General features: G+C 39.9%; 1 protein-coding gene across 1 annotated transcript; it reads left to right on the forward strand.

Annotated features, from left to right (window-relative positions):
• Positions 1 to 5,320: 5,320 nt before the first annotated feature.
• LOC135461240 (ras-related and estrogen-regulated growth inhibitor-like protein) lies at positions 5,321 to 16,747 on the forward strand. The gene is made up of 4 exons (XM_064738243.1): positions 5,321 to 5,638; positions 10,683 to 10,739; positions 13,590 to 13,666; positions 15,691 to 16,747. Exons 1-4 carry the CDS (start codon positions 5,572 to 5,574, stop codon positions 16,135 to 16,137), a joined length of 648 nt encoding a protein of 215 aa, XP_064594313.1. The 5' UTR covers positions 5,321 to 5,571; the 3' UTR covers positions 16,138 to 16,747.
• Positions 16,748 to 18,033: the final 1,286 nt, after the last annotated feature.

The following is an 18,033-nucleotide window of genomic DNA, read 5'->3' on the forward strand; positions in this document are numbered from 1 at the left end:
CATTCGAGATGTCGAATGTTTCTGCTTTGTTTGTTAAAATAATGTACGGGTATCTTAAAATATGTTTTCTCGCAAAGCATTTCTTCAGTCTGTTTATATTTATTTGGCCAAGGTTTAACAACGAACTTGTGATTTTTGAACTTATACGACGGTGATCAGTTATGTGTTGCGGAAACCGGCGTGTCAGGAACAAGTCACTGCCCTTTGTTAGTTACCTAAGCCATCTCTTATTGTAGCCGTTGTCCTGTTTAAGGTTGTCAATCGATCTTTTCTATTGAACTAACTAGTGTTCTAATTAACACTATATGCATACCCCGCTCTCCACAAGGCCTTGGTGACACAATATAGGGTTAGTAATAGCGGCCATCCAGACCCTGACATCGGCCATGACCATGACAAAAACAGAAGATTTATCATACTACATTATTATATATGTATACTGATTAAGTTTATGAAAATTGCGTCCTGGGCGACTTTGGTGCAACCGTGGAACACGCGGAGCCGCACCTTCATGTTCCCGCGAAGGCCGCAGATGGCGCGGTAGGCGAGGATCCGACACCCTCGCGTTTTCCATGGGTTCCGCGGGGCCACGAAGGTCGCAGATGACGCAATCTTGATAAATTTTACTAATAGGCTTTTAATAAATTGCGTATCCACGCCTTCAGGCGACGCCATAATAATTCAGAAGCAAGTGGCAGGCTAGACAATGGGCGTGGAGAGTGATTTGTTTTACAATAGTTACACTAGCAAGCGGTTAGAACATACTCCACGCGCCTACACCACTCTCTCCCGCGAACAGATTACATCGTTTTCTATAATAGAAGTTCAAAACCATACTGCTCTGAGATCATATACTACAAGAGATTCAAAAAATTCATTTATTAATGTTATATTATACTAAAACGTGTAAACAATTTCAAATACGGCAATGTCAGAAAAGGGTCCACACTAAAATTGGTAGCAGTTTAGGTAACTGGTCAAAACATGTTGAACTCCGCCCAGTATCAAAATGAAAAAAAAAACTTTTGACATCACCGAAGGCATTGGCGTCGAAACCGAGCTTATGCAATTTAACGTTATGAGTTCGTTATGAAAAAGTGTTCTAACTTCATTCTCTTTGCAAGAATATGAACTGATCCATATGTAGAGCTATTGTTGTTACGTGTCACTGGCTAAAGGCACATTTGATGAATTGCTACGTGTCACTGACTAAAGGCAATTTTGATAAAGCTAACATGACAGCAGCTGAATATAGGCGACAGGCTAAAAGAAACTATGATAAGTAAGATGGTGGCGTTGGTATAACAGATCACTCAGTGGTTGCCCTGCATTTTAACCATTTCTTTCCTGGGAAGATTCATGCCATTTAGCATATCAGTATGTCACACATATTGACGAAGACTGGGCATAAATTGTTCGCATACATAATGTAAACGTTGGTGCTATGAGCATGACAAGTTTATTTACCACAAGGTTGGTAATTTTAAGATATATTCCGCTACTTATTTATCATAAGCTTGAAGATATTACTTGTGATCTGACGAATGTACTCTCATTGCAACACAAAGTTATACAAGGCTGCAACGTATACATTGAGGGGAGGTAACTCTAGTGAACCAGTTCTGTGCACTTGGCTTGTCGCTCTGTTTCATACAACAATATAAATAAGTAAACGGCCATGTTTACCAGGTATTTCAGAGGTAGACTGTTCACATTTAAATTCTAAAATATAATGTGGGTATGTTCAGCCAAAATTAGATCAGCATTTCCCATATACTGTGAGAACAGCAATTAACATGTTCTCAGTCATACTAGAACAATAGTTTAAGGTCACTGACAGTTCATGACGTGAACGGAACTAACAAGACTGCTCCTGGTTCAAGTATCCTGGCAATTCAACACAAGTGAGAAAAAAACAACAACCAAAAAACAAAAACAAATACGTGTTTTATATTGGCGATGCTGTTTCATAAGGGAGACACAATCAAGTAACCTGGGGGGGGCTTCCGTGGCTCAGTTGGTTAGCGCACTAGCGCAACGTAATGACTCAGGAGCCTCTCACCAATGCGGTCGCTGTGAGTTCAAGTCCAGCTCATGCCACCATAATGCTGGCCGCCATCGTATAAGTGAAATATTCTTGAGTACTGCGTAAAAACACCAATCAAATAAATAAATAAATAAACCAAGTAACCTACACTAAGTGTCCATCCAATATACCATGATTAATCATTTGTACGTCTACAAATATGAAAGTATTCATACTATTGTGCTAATATGTAGTAAGGTTCGACTTAGTTTAAAGACGACTTAAAAGAAGTAAATCGAAGCAGACGCGTATTTTTCTGCTCCTAATCTTTAGCTGAATTATATTGCCGTGCTGCAAAATATAAATTTCAAGTATCTGAACTCAGCATGTTCTGCATGTATGCATGCATTTGTATATTAACATGAAATGATACTCAAAAATTCTGTATATATAGTAATCAGAAATGCTTTGGAATATTCGTTAGAATATAACTCGCACGTTTTGCAAAGTTTGGAATATGTTTTATTAATGAATACACACGCGTCTATATTTCACATTCTATTTTAGCCTCCCAACAGAAAAAATAAGCTGACGTCTGAAGAGAAACAATCGACGCGCACGGTAAATGTTGAGAACAATGGTAAAATTGAGCAGGCCGGTAATTTGTTGACAATTTGTGTCTAGACCTTAATCAAATACAGCGAGCATTGGTCAACCCTTAGACATGGCTGAGGTCAAAGGTAGGTCAATATGACCTTTGTTTGCACATACCTGACCAGTCCAATGTCCGAAGAAATTAAATTGTTTAAATGAGAAAAAGCGAATTGTTTTGATCGAATTGAAAGTATATTTTACCTGTAAAGGGTATATGAATTTATTTGAAACATTGAAGTTAGATAACAAATACTCACAAAGAATTTCTGGATGACAACTTCTGCTTATTACAGGAATTAACCGTGTTACATTTAAGTATGACGTTAAACGCCAAGCATACATACGTACGGCTGCGGTGAAAGGCAGCCTGGGGGAAACCGATGACCAACCGCAGCTTGCTGGAAGACCTTAACAGTTTTGCGATGCCTGGCGGCGAAATATTCTACGTGTATGTATAATTAAACTATACGAACCTGTTACTGTTTCTTAATTTAGAACTGTACGCTGTATAATGTTGTTTTTTTTATTTTATTGCCAGCACTGTAAAAAACAGTCCGAAACGTCTTTAAATGAGAATTGCGTTTTTATTTTTCATTTAATCAGTCTTAGAGAGGAAGACAAACGGGTTGCCAGAATAATCTGGTGCACCATTTTTTGCAGCCCATATATCCAATTCTAAATGCAAACTCCAATATTGGGTGTTTGCGACAGCTTAGCTAAAACACTGTTTCCTATATATTGACAAACACAATATTGACCCGTTACATGTTTATATTTCACGAAGCAGCTGTGTTGTTGTCTAACCTTTTCCCAGCGTATCTGTCTAGGTCGCCTTAACAAAGGCTATAATAGCGATTGTATAGAACCGTGTAATGTGCCATAGTATATTACAGACTTCTCATCCAATATTCTCTCATTTAGTTGGTCGGTAGTTTACGCCGGTAACTCGATCCGGTTTCTTAATTGTAAAACCGTCTGCCATCGTAAAAGTAATTTAGTATGGTAGTAAGAAAGAACCAAATAAAAAAATAAATATTTCAGTTTGCTGAACTGATCCAAATGATTTTCAAAAATAACGTAAACTCACCATCTCCAAAATAAAGGGCCTTATGAAACTATATACACCATCACTAGAACATGTTTTACGCATAGTTGTTGACTTAACATTAACTCATTTATTTATTTATTCATTTATTTTGAATGGTATGCCATACACAATATATTTCCCATATATATATATATATATATATATATATATATATATATATATATATATATATATATATATATACGGCCCAGGTCAGGCTTGTGGGTGATAGAACCGGACAGAGTCAAGAGAAAAGCACCATTACCCTCAAACCCCTTTGACGAGTATACCTGAGCTACTTCATGACTTAAGGCTGTGGTGAAATCAGAGGGAACTGGATTTAAGGAGTCGATCTCATTGGATTTTTCGTGGGGGAGACGCTTTAGCAAATGAGACATCTAGGATCGTCATTCGCCATATAAATGAAAGCTTTATCACAGACAATTAAAACTTTTCTTGTTAGTAAGTATTTAAGTTAATGGTGTGGTGGAAGGGTATTTCTACTTGAATATTCCGGTTGAATAGTCTGCTTTACGTATCAGGCAGAATTCAAGTGATTCCCAACGCCTGTAATTTCTTTTCTGTTTCGGGCAATATTGTCTTGTTACTTTCATTTATGATCTGCTTGAAATGTGATTTTCCACCTGTTATCAAATTTAGTATTGAACTATCCTTTGCATGAACGTTAAACCCCAAGCACTCACTCACTCCTTTGAATGATGAAATGCATAGTAGAACTACAATGAGCTGACCTTATATCAGCCCTAATAGGTCACATGATCTTTTCGCAAAACGGACTTCACATGAGATTTTCGCACAGAAGAAGTCACATGATCTTTTCGCAAGAAGGATAACTCATGAGCTCATAGCAAAAAAGACGTCACATGATTTTTTCGCAGAAATAGAAGTCACATGATCTTTTCGCCAAAAAAGGCGTCACATGATCCTTTCGCAAAAAGACGCCACGAAATTTTTCGCAAAGGAATCACATAATCTTTTCGCAAAAAAGACTCCACCTCATCATTTCGAAAAAAATAGTTCAGCGGAAGTTATCTATGATCAAACAAGTTGGTTGAATTTAAATTTAATGGTTTTATACGTGTTAAAAGCCAGTGAACATCATGTGGCGTGCTACGTCTTAAAGGCCAAGATTATAAAATTTATGAATTAATTATTGCTTACACAAATTGTTAAACCGTCTGTCAAATTATGGATTTTTTCCCTCTCTCGGTAATATGTCCACGGTGTTCTCTGCTGATCTAGGTGCACGTGATTTTCATCCGGGATTTCAAAACGGGATTGCAAAATAATGCAGGGGATTATGAAAAAAATAACCTGCCGAATGGGGTGGACTCGGACTATTGTCGCACCGATCACCTGTCTGACGATAGTGCGCTTCGTCTCCGTGTAGTTGTCGCAGTCGTGCCGGGAATCCGGCTGCCAAATTTAAACAGACCCCCGGTGGGCCATGTTTGACTGGCTGTCACGTGATGTTTGCTGGTTTCATGGGCATAATTTGCCTCCTCGGCTGAGGCACGCACACGTATAAACGTCTCCGTGTCCTTACCCGCCTTGTCAGATAATCCCCGACTTATGTCAGACGCAGACCCAACACACGGACATTCAGTCAAAACAACTAGGCGAGTATAACACACGAACGAACACCTGTTGAGTACACTTTAGATACTAAACTACGAAAGAGTAGTCGAGTTCGTGGGTAGTCGGTTAGCCATCAAAGTTGAAAGTCAGACAAGGGTTTTCGAGCAGACGATCCACTAATCGGCTATCCTTGTACAGCATCCTCATGAGGCATGGTAGCTCGACCACGCTGAGGGTATTGGTGTTGGGGGGACAGGCGGTTGGCAAATCAGGTAAGAAAATCTCATCTTTCACACTCCATTTGTTTGCTTTTTTTAACCAACGATATATATTCAAGCAGGCGATTATCTACCAATACGTCTGTGAGTGAGGGAAATTAAACGCATGTGACATGTGGGAAAGCCCTCCAGAATCCAACGACGTTTGGTGGTACTTCGGGCACTCTGGTTTCTTCCACCGATAGAAAAAAACAACTATGAGCGTGGGTTCCTAATTGGCGAATATATTTTAAAATTTCTGAATTTTGCTGTAATATTAAAAAAAGTTACCTAGTATTATCTGTTGGATTTGTGGATTAAACATTGGAAAAGCACTTTAACAACTTGTTCTCAGATTAATCAGGATTGTGGTGGCATTATTAAGGAAGTTGAAATAGCCTTGGACGAGAGGGTCAGTTTAAGTGAACCATCTTCCGCCTGAGTTTAACTGTAGTGGAGCCGATTTCATTGATCGATTTACCTGAATGTGTAAGTTTGCGGCTTAACGAAAGCTTCAGCAGTATCCCCGTATAAGAGGAGAGACAGATAGTCCAGACACAATATAGTGTCAGAAGATATCCATGACAGCTGGTAGAAAACCGCGTGATATGTGGAGAATGTCAGCATCGTTAAACAACATTAAAACTCTTGACCGTTTCTCCCACATTGATGACACAATTCGCCTTGAAAGTTCCCTGGGTAGGTGTGCTTCTCTCCAAAGTGGATTCAGTGTTTACAATGTCTCATATCTCTGTTATACCTTTCAGTTCCTTTGAATTGCTAAAATATGTAAATCTGTATCCGATGTTTATGTCAATGAAAAGTCAAGGTCATTCCATTAAACACCTTGAAGTTGTTTCTATTGTTTTCATAAAAGGGTGGTTTTGGATTAAAGCATCTATCTGTAATATCTTCATTGTATATCTCAAATGTCTGTGGCATTTCGCCTGACCGGGAATTTTACTATTTTACCCTGCTTCATGCTAATTTACCTTGCTAGTTTATCTGTCTCGGTTTCAAAATTATTTCGATTAGACCACATTTGTTGCGCTGTCTCACTGGGACACCTAACTGAGACACCAGACATGACACCCCAACCAAAGCATACCGACACCGCTGTCAGATCGTTAACTGTCCAAACCTCTCATCCCAAGTGCTAATCCAGCAAAATGAAAAGCTTGCCAATTTTCAACTCTTGAAGTATGACCTAAATCCATGCCTCCAGCAATTCGGTGATAGCACTGCTGTTATTCTGACAGTGAGTTTAAATATATAGTTACACCCTGAAAGAGGCTGGGACTTTATTCGATATGGAGGCAGATATAGTCATGGAGTTTGAAAATAATTACTGAGTTATCAACTTAGGACATAAATAATGTGCGGTTGCGTGTATCTTTTTTGATCATCTTGGAAATCTGCCGATGTATATCATCTCTGGTATGACGCAAGTCCACTTGAGCATCAAAGCAATATCCCGTTATTTTGATATTATAAATTCTTCAGGACAACATGACCCCATTAGATTATAAGGCGGAGATTCCTGTTGCATGAGTGCATGTGACGTGAAGGTGTAGCATTTCTGCGCAAGGCGTCATCTCCAGGATGTCTCGAGAAACTGGAGGAAGAGACACGATTCTTTGTTAGTATGTAGCTCGTGCCATTTTTTGTGACAGTTAGCGAACAAACGGGGCCTGTTGTTGTTGTGTCATTCTCCGTCAGGCTACTGTCTCTGATGAACCTCAAGACAAATCTACACAGGGATTTCCCACACGTACTTTCACTTGTTTGTTACTGTGAATGATGTTACCCTAAGGAGGTCACCTAGGTTCTTTCGTCATGCAGGATGTGTACAGAGCAGACAAATCCAATATCTGACCGAACTAAGCATCATGGGAACATTTCCAATGACAATGATCAGTTGTGCATTTACAAAACCGTGTTCAGTGCGGAACAATATATCATGTATACAGGCATGACAATATAGATATACTATGGTTGAAGATGTAAACCCGCAGAAGTCGTGGTTACTGTGCCCCCTTTTCTTGACAGGGTCGTGAATATACGCAGTGGCAAAGATTTTGATATATAGTTTGCGCAGTGAAGCAGGTTGCTAGTTTCTGAGGATTTATGCACGTTATGTTCTAAGTGCATCTGCGATCTAGAGGCTTACAGCTAATCTGTGACCATAGCGACTTACTGCTTAGCGGAAGACCAGGTTAAATTCAGAACTCATAGCTTGTGAGTACGAATCTAGAACTGGTTGCTTGACACTCAACAGAAAAGGATATGCCAAATACTGGTAGACATGGTGTCATTATATTCTGACTGGGTGTTCTCTCAATTCTCTTGTCGCCAGCATGGTGTTTTTGTCAGGCAGCATTACGAATATGTTGGCACTGGAAGCGGTTCTATGCCTGAAATAAGTTTTAGATTGGTAGGCCTACTGGTAGGTATGTGTAAAGGCTTTTAACCAGAGTGTCTGGGATAGCCAACATCCACCAAACTACGTTGTGCTCCAGGGAAAATGTTGTCAAACACTCCCTACCAAAAAAAAAACATAATCGTGAATGCCATCATTGCATGGGACTGTTGAGGTAGTTAACTTCGTGTAGCTACACAATGACTACCACCGTTCTACGTGCTGGGTGATAAATGGGCCTTGTGGTTTTAAGAAGCAGTTGCAACAGGCAAGCGCATTTCTTTAATGACGTAAATCTTCTGTAATGTGCCACGGACGTTACGCAGGTTACGACTTTAACAAGCAAATTCAGTTGTACACCTGAATTCATCAGTGATCAATTGTCTTTGTTTTGACGGCGAGGAATCATGGAAAAAGGCCGAAAAGAGTTATAATACCAAGCTGAACAAATAGTTTTAGATTCCTGATAGGTCAGTCTTCAGACTAAAATCTCAGGTAGCTGGATCTACAGGCCATGTGCTTGGACGACCGTGTGTGGACGTGCGCACAGCTCAGAGGCCGTTATTACGAAAATATTTGATGTGGAGCAGGGCCTTGGGACTTGGCCGTTGGATGATGTAACAGGCTTTATCTCATTTAAACAGGGGATTACCTATGAGGCATTGCTGTCTATGGAAAACAAAGCGATGCCTCCCAGAATCTGTATAAGTATACGATTTCTGTCATTCTCATTGGAGTGAAAATGTACAGTGGATTACGGCCTTGCCTTGAAAGCAATCCTTCGCTTCTTGTTTGACAAGCTCCCTGTCTTACCTGGTAATCAATTCTTCGTATTAGCTCTTGGCTGATATAAAGAATGTATTGATTGGGCTCTGAGATCTAGGCGGTATATACGGAGAGGTGTGCCTAAAAGGTCATGTTTAAAATACGTCTTATAGCGTAGAAACAATGGATGTCATGAAACGTAATGATTACAGTAGGCGTTTGTCAACCATAACTTTACACCTGAAACTCAAATATGTCAACGGGGTTTGCATATGACGAGACATTGCCTGCAAACGGAACACAATTATTAAAAAATCGCGGTTTCAAAATAGCCTACGTTTACCCTAAGAATCAGATTGTTGCGTCGACGTAATTCTTAACGTACAGGAAATGGTACGTACGATGCAGAGCGATACTGGAGGAATGCTCTAATCCCTTCATAAAACGGCACTTCCTTCTTTTAGCCGAAATAAATGTTTCTTCAGAAATCCAAAGACAACAAACGGTTCACTTTCTATACCAGTTACGATGCAATTCAAGTACAGCATCTGCACGACTGAGGTTGCAACTGCACATATTGGTCTAATGGTGAAGAGGGGTAGAATAGGGGAGGGGAGTGACATCTGTCTTAGACCAGTCTGTAATGTTTACGGAAGACTTCTCGTCAGGCTGACCCCGAAAAAAAATCAAGGTACAGGCTTATGCGGAAAATGGCATCGTGCCTCAAAGTGAGTGAGTTTATGCGCGGCTTGAGCTCGACAAACATTTCACATCTGACCCGGCTTTATAGCCCATATATCCAGGTATTATTGAAACCACGTTGAAATATTTAGGGGCGAAAACGAGCGACGAGTAACCTGGCCTTGTTTTCTTTGGCATGCAATTGTAAAGTTTGCTTTTAATTATAGCCTTCTTGGGCTTGTTCTCGAGGCCGTCGTTTTGTTACAAATACGGTTAGCAGTTGTTTGGTTGTTTATCGTCGAGTTTTGTTTTATGCTTAGCATGGAATATGTTGTGTCGTTTGTGACTTGTGATAGTCACAGAAACGTATGATGTTGTCGCATCACTAAACCGCTAATACACCATTCGCACAAATTTAAATTTAATGTTATTTATTTATTTATTTGATTGCTATTTTATGCCATACTCAAGAATGTTTCATACGAAGTCGACCAGCACTAGGGTGGGAGCATAAAGTTCAATTAAGTAATTTATTTATTTGAATTTTGCTTAAGCCGTACTTAATTTTTCACTTATACTTTGGCTGTTACTGATATTATTTAGGAACTTCCGTACATGTGATCAACAGATAATCCACATCATATTTTTGGAAGACAAGTGGTCTTCAACAAACGTTAGGCCGCGCAAACGACCACGTGGTCGATAGCTTACTACTACCCAAGCCCTAAACACAGTGAGATCGGGGCTCACAGAGATTTCGCCAGCTTAGTTAGCTTGGTTGTCGTATTTTACGTTTGTTTAAGTACAGGACACCTTAAACTGAGCATAGCATATTATAGCGTTTAACCTTTGTATACAGAAACAATTATGAGAATAAATGAATGAATATATATGTATATATGGATGAATGAATGTATATGGAAGAACGATTATGGCGTATCTCCTCTTGAGACAAACACTGACGATCAGTTTGATTTTTAATGTGGTTATAATATTTATAGTAATTATATACTGATTGGGAAAAACGGATAATGCATCAGTCAGTTAAAGGTTGGAGGTTACTACAATTTCGGCTAATAGCATCGAAATAAAAATAAGACTTAATTAATGAGAACAAAATTTAATCAAGTTGATCAATAATTATAAAAGTCAATTTCATTAACATTTCCTCCCTTCTTTCGCTTTTTTTTTCAGCTGTGACAGTTCGTTTTCTCACAAGACGGTTTATTGGAGAGTATAACTCTACCATAGGTAAGTTCTACTTTTACGTTTATCTTTACACGGCGTATATGTGGGTTAGTCGTCCATCAGGCCTCTGTTGATTTTTCCTCTGTCTGTGTCGTTATAACCCATATGATTATGGCTCCGTCTGCGCCTGGTAAATGCTAACGTCTGGAAACAGACTAACATTCAAACCGACGCACATATCGGACGAGAGAGGAGCTGTTTTATGAGGTTATGTCCTATACTTCTGCCAGAGAATGCAGTGTTTACTGTGTTCTGCAGTGACATAGATTCACAATCATTGACTACAACTCATCACTCCGTCATGGCGGAAGAAAGATTGGCGTCTGCTGTAAGTTCCTTTTATCATGTCATTTGGTACGGCTTGACAACCAGCTATCCCTGGGTGATATTTTTGTCTGAGACTTCTTTTCTTTCCCTTTGGCCTTACGCCAACTCTGTGTAAATCTCTCTTACAATTCAATCTCTGTCTGTTTGCCAGTGGGAAGTGTAGAGGCAATGTAAGTACAAGTATCGATGTTGCATAAAACCCCACTATTTAACAAGTGTGACCAAGGGCTTTTATGTAAATTATACACACACAACGTGTGTTTGTGATGACACGACGTAACATTTGGCTGTCCAAGCCGATGTCATATGCCGATCCTGTGGTTTATTCCGCGTTTAAAATCAACTTCTCATCAATCAAACTGATTGCTGAACCAAGTTGAACCGTTGGCAAGAGTTGGCAGAATTTATTTTGTCCTTCCCGGCTGCTCAAATGTATTTCACATGATCATCCACCGGTTTGTTCGCCATGGTAGTTTGGGGAACACACGCAGAGTACACAGACTGCGCATAAATTTATCCATTCTTACTCTCATCAAAGGGCTACCCCGGACCTAGGGTATGGAAGGGCAGTTTATACCATTCATGCTTTGGTTCTGTTAACCAAAATACACGGTACAGGCACTCAAACGAATCGAATCATGTTGGCAAATCTGGCCTATTAAGTGAAGACCTGTCACTGTCAGTGTGGTCAAAAGGTTTATCATGTTATTATTTTCCCCTGTCTTTGCCACTCTCCTGGGTCCAAGACAAATCAGAAAAAAACCCATAAAAGTGTCTTTGTTGCTGTTTGTAGTCATTTTGGCTGAACACCTTCCTTACTTTTGATAAACATTTAAAAGCATCATTGTTGCAGAAAATCCGTCTTTAATAAAACACCACAAGGTTATGAAAAGGCTTCCAAGGCTAGCTGTATACTGAAAAGATATATTTTGTAATTAATCGTAAACATATTAGTTTAAAGCATTTTTATTTCTCAAGGCATATCTACCTCCACAGAATCAATAGGGACACAGCTAGTTGTCGACAAAATAACAAGATGTGCGTGCAGACCGTATTGTGTGCCTAATTTTCAAAAATGTACAATATGGGAATGAATGGAGAAAGTCAAGCAAAGTGAGTCCTAATATGATAATAAAAGTGGGAGCTGATGTCCACTCTGGTACATATACCATTCCATGTTAACAGTTAAACACTTACACAGGGTACCCCCCAAGAGTCGTAGAGTGTGTATAATCGAATTGTTCGATGTTTATTACTTGTTTTCACACTGTATCTTACTCTAGGCTGGTGTAAGTAAGCCAATCAGAAAATGCCAGGAATTTTATTACGATTTTGCCTCCGGATACCCCCCGTTGTAGACAGTATTCCCCCAGTGTGGTAATCCCCTGTGGATATTTATATGAAATGTCACAGCGGGAGGTAAATGGGCCTGTTCGTGTATAAAAGCCGAGCTGTCTGAAATTACCTTATAAAAGGTAACTCAAACCTATGTCTGTGCTAATCGGACGACGGTTATGCGTTACGCTACTTCTCCTTTTTTAGTGCAATGTAGGACAGCCTGTTAACCTACAAACATTGCGCGCGGAATTTAAATTGCTGATCAAGGCATAAGGACTTCCTAGTGTTCAGGAGTGTTTTCCTTGTAATGAGCTGAATAGCATTTATCGTCGATATACACCGATATGACTAAGTATGGAAAAGACATGTAACGCTCCAGAAAGACTTATCATAATCACAACAGGGCTCTCGCTGACAGGGCGCCTTTTGCGCCCGTCCAGTAACCCTTGACCAGTGAGGATCTGTCAAATTCTCTGAACTTGACCGCCGTCATACAGGCGAAATGTATTTCAGTGCTGTGTTAAACACAAAACAAGAAAAACAAAGCAACTATATCAAGTCATTTACTGGTTCATTTGCTTGACGACTTATACCAATGAGCTTTTTATGGGCGGAGGGACCCGGAGTGCCCGAAATAAACCATAGACACTGATGAACTTTCCACGGGTAACGGTCAGATATACACACCGTATTGGTGGAAGGCAAGCGGTCTCCGAACTAATCTTGAAAACCACTGAGTGTGACACGATGTATTCAACACAACAATAACGAAAGTCTCATATATCATTGAGGACAAACCTCTGTGTCTGCCGAATGCAGCGGGTTTTCTGTCCTCGTGGCTAAAATGTTTATAAGAGCTTTCCAAACCATACCTGGAAAGTGGAATGCCTTGGACACAAGAGTGGTGTTGAGAAATGTACGATGTTGTTTAACGACGTTTGCGACATAGCTTGTTTGTCACATGTTTGGATCACGTAAAAGAGAGGCTTGACGAAGGCTTTTGGGAAACACCCCTGGAAGAGAGAGGACTTTGGTCGGGACAGATTTGTTTGCGAGCGTGACTAAAGAGAGAAACCTAAACCCTTTCCCGCACGAGACGCTCTCAAAACAGTGTCAAGTGCACCTGTAGGCCTTCTTTGCCACCTGCTTGAAATTGACACCTGTCGTCTGCTTTTTCCAATTTTACAGATCTGGTGTATCGCTCGGCTATCAGGCACGATGACATCGAGACAGATGTGGAAATCCTGGATTGGTCCTCGCACAAGGTACGTTTCTTCTGCGCGGTCTATCCGCAAAGTTCCTCTTTTCTTGTCACATTGCCCCTGCAGAAAGAAGTTAAGCCTCAGAAGATCAACCGCCTTTTCTCACAAGATTAGTATCTTCATAACACATGCTTTGCTCAAGCCTCACTAAAGACAAGAGTCCACTGGATGCCTGACGCTTACGCGAACAGTAGAGCCAATAGAATCAACAAATCCTTACGCACACAAAATGGGTGCTCTTGTACAGATCGAATGCAAAAAGTTTGATTTTTCTCAATTGGTTAGACTTTCCTCAGGACAAATAACCTTTTGTTGAGGTGAAAGCAGTGCGTTAAGACTAGACTATTCGATGTGGTAAACAATTGTTGTGATTTTGCGTAGATCCGTTCCCACATGAATGGATCTGCAGTCTGTGTGAATATGTTTTCCGCATTACACAACGTGTTTGCAGTCTGAAAAGAGAAAGAGACCTCCGCAGATTTGCAATAGCGAGCGTGTTTTTCAACTAACTACTCGGGAAATGGGTATGCAAGGGAATGTTTTCACGTTTAAACACAGAAGTGTTTTGTTTTGCGCAATCAATCGATAATGTAAATGGAAGCAGTTTTTTTATTATCTAGGAGCCTTGTTTGGCCTGATATTAAATAATATTTGTTGCAGTCTTAATTTATTCTTTTTATTTATCTATTTACGTTTGCAACAGAAGTAAACCAGAAGTAGACATGTGAAATCATTATAGTGGACATTTTTTATATGGATCGCCAGTTCTGCTCTGAAGATCTGAAACCTTATTCACGAGTTTACCTATGTTAGTAAAACCTGACTCGTTAGACATGAAGCATAATGTATAATGGTATTTAATCATTGGCAAACAGTCTCAGTGGATTCGAAATGTGCATTGTTATCAGACAGGTTGTGCTAAAAATGTTAATCTTAATGACAGTCTACATCTCGGACAGCATTTTGTTCACGTGAAATACCGGAGGTGCCAAAAGGGCAATTCCCCATACCGTCTTGTCTGTGATTTGAGGACAGGGTCCCGCTGGAACACTGGTGAATCCTCGCGTTCTCAGCTATGTTTGTGTCGACAAATGACCGGCATTGTTTAAGCCACGTTTTTATTCCTGTTGGGAGAAAGTAAACTTCTTATCTGCTGGATTCAACAACGTCAAGTGTCTGCGAAAGCCTAGGCTACACACGAACCGGAGACTTAGGCAAATATGGTTTCTGTCCCAGCACAGCGTGTATCATAGGCACAAACACCAGAACTTTCTCCGTGATAACGTCCTGATATTTTGGAAAATTCCACCTCTGTCTGCATGGCGGATTGCATAAGCTGGAGAGGACAAAAGCAGCACAACTCCATAATACACATCACATGTCACAAAACACTAGTTTCAGGAGCTCTGTACATTTGTTGGCCCAGACAAATCTTTACCCTTAGACCCGGGTACTTGTTCTTACGAAAAGAGCTTTTGAAGACACGCAACTCCCTAAAATGCAGGCAAAAGGCTATTTCTCATTGCCTTAAGTATGTTAAGAATGTCAAGTAATAACACAAACACACGTCTTGCCATGGTGTATACTTGTGTATGTATAAAACGTGTGGACTAATATCTAAACTTAATAAGTTGCACCAATAGACAGTGATCTCCAAGTCACGTTTATTGAGTTTTTTTTTTGAATTGAGGCTTTAGTATACGTTTCAATACACGAACACAAAAAAGAAGCAGACAAACTCGATCTTTTCGGTTTTGTTTCCTACAAACAGGGAATCCGTGGGGCAATGTCATTTGAAGGCAGTCGGCTTATCTAACATTGTACTCTGATATTGACGATATTAACACCTTTTTATAGGTACTATGCACACATAAACTTAACTGAATGTTGTGAAGAAATACATTGCCATACATTGGTTCCATAAAAGACGGATCAGCTTAACTGTAAGCAGGAAATACAGTCACGTAATGATGTGCATATATATGCGTGGCCTTACCTATGACATTTTTATCTTATTGTTTTTCCAGGGCGATAACTACATTCCGGCTGACCGACAAATGAATTGGGCCGACGCCTTCGTCATAGTGTACAGCATATGTGACCGAAGCTCCTTCTACTGGGCAAAAATGTTGATCGATCTTATTAGGAGGATGCCCTCTTATTTGCCCGTTCTCGTCATTGCTAACAAGAGGGACTTGGAGTGTCACCGGACCGTAGATATAGCCGAGGGTCACCATTTGGCGCTTCAGCATGGCTGTCAGTATTATGAAGTCTCTGCCGCGGACAGCCACGTCAGCATAAACATCGCATTCCACTCTCTACTGCGGGAGGCGAAATTGGTCCAGCAACACAGGACACCGTCTTTAAAACGCCGAAAGAGTTCGTTGATATCAGTCTCAAAGAAACTTGGAGCTATGTTTGGTAAAATCACGAAAGACAACAACGAAGTTGAAAAGAAGCGCGGAACTATCTGAAATGACACACGTACTTAATACATATATGCATACAGATTGTGATTCTTGTACATAATTCCAATTTTTGATGTTGTAAACGTTAATAAAATATACACGATGACGTATGGACAAATTTATTTAAAATGAGATATATGGTAAACTTTACATCAGGCATATTTGGCACAATCAGAGGCTAAATCACAGGTTTTTGTCAGACAGCCAGTTTTTCGTCTTTATTATGTAGTTTTGCTTTTGATACAAATGCATGCATAAGTGGAACAGTAAGAGGTGAGTACCACGAAACATTCCGGTATATGGCTTAAAAGTTGTAAATATTGTACAGAGTATTGTAAAATAGATAGGTCCATCTTTCATTAGGCCTAGGCCTACACTGATATCAGCTTTTATGTCGTCACTTAGGCTCTGACGTTATCCATTTTAAAAAAGGAAAACTTAACTATTCGTTTTAAGTGCACTTGCATGATGCTTACCGGTACTCAGTAAACAGTATACATCTTGAATTATTTTGCCTACAATATAAACCGTGTGAGCAAAAACTTGACGTCAAACGCGAAGGTAACTTTAAGAACTATGAATGACTGAATAAGATTATAAATGTCCTGATGCAACCAAAGCAGATATATATATATATATATATATATATATATATATATATATATATATATATATGTCATACTGTACGATTAATTGGCTAAATGTTTCAGGTAATAAAGCCTGTTGCATCAAAACACTGAGGATTTAATTAAGTCAAATGTTCAAATTCTTCACTTATCAAAAATCTGTTGTCAACATATGACATTCAAACACGTCTTCAAACCCGCGGCCTTTGGCTATTGGACCACAGAAGTACAATATATCAATGTTTGTGTCTTGGACGAATTTAATTTGATGCATAGACAGCCCTGCGTCACCCCTGTGTTGTTGGACAGATTAGGGAGAAAATATGTCACTCAGCAAACGAACAAAAGAGTGTCATTTTCGGAACTCTCTCCAGGATAGGCAATTCGAACTTCACGGTTCTAGAAGAAGACCAAAGGCTACGAGTCTCTAGGGCTACGGTGAGCGCATATGAATTCAACCGAATCTCGACAATACCACTATCTGGATATCGATTTATGGACAAAAACATCAAAGCGTCAAATGACGAATTCTGATGACAATCTCGTTTAGAGTTCAAAATTCAATATTATCTTAAAGCGTGTAGCACCAGTCTTTAAGAGTGTGGTACAGAAAAAAACAAGTGTAGTTTTCACAGTCCAAGACTTTCATTTATTTTATTAATGGGTGCAAACCTTTAAATAGACATTTGGAAAAACAAAGATCATAAAAGAAGGTAATATATTGAAATCCCATGTGTTTATCTCGCTTGAAAGTTTTTAGCATCGGGAGACGTGAGGTTGAACTCAGTCGCCATAGTGGTGCACAGAGAGACAGAATCGCATTAAGGGCAATGTGCAATCGAGAACAGGTATAGGACAGGGTGAATATTTGTCCCCGTCTCCATGTGTCGATGCCCACCCGTACAAGTATACTCAACGGGTGCATCGCTTTTTCGATAACAAATGTTTGGACGAGAAAAGAGGGCTATCGTGCATTTTCATCACGTTCGGTATTACTAGGCAATTAACGGCTTACCTTTATGGGGTCGACAGAAAAATCCTGTCAGACTTAGTCTTAGCCTGCTTTTCAGGACTAAAGCTTAGACGTGCGGGACACGCCGGTGGGTTTTGTCTCCTGTAACTGACCACACGTGTGTTTGACCAGTAGGACGTCGACACCCTTTGATGCACTGTCCGGACATGTTTGAGACAGGCTTATCCGTGTTTGGTCAGCGACTGATTGTACGGTAGCGCTTGGAACGGACCTAAACTACCTGGTACCTTAACAGCAGACTGC

Source organism: Liolophura sinensis, chromosome 1 (assembly GCF_032854445.1).
Source record: "Liolophura sinensis isolate JHLJ2023 chromosome 1, CUHK_Ljap_v2, whole genome shotgun sequence".
In the NCBI taxonomy this organism is placed as follows: Eukaryota; Metazoa; Mollusca; class Polyplacophora; order Chitonida; family Chitonidae; genus Liolophura; species Liolophura sinensis.

Excerpts from the sequence above, each read along its gene's own strand:
- LOC135461240 (XM_064738243.1), top strand. The coding sequence starts at position 5,572 with ATGAGGCATGGTAGCTCGACCACGCTGAGGGTATTGGTGTTGGGGGGA. Across the intron at positions 5,639-10,682 it reads ACAGGCGGTTGGCAAATCAG|CTGTGACAGTTCGTTTTCTC; the intron begins GTAAGAAAATCT and ends TTTTTTTTTCAG. Across the intron at positions 13,667-15,690 it reads TGGATTGGTCCTCGCACAAG|GGCGATAACTACATTCCGGC; the intron begins GTACGTTTCTTC and ends TTGTTTTTCCAG.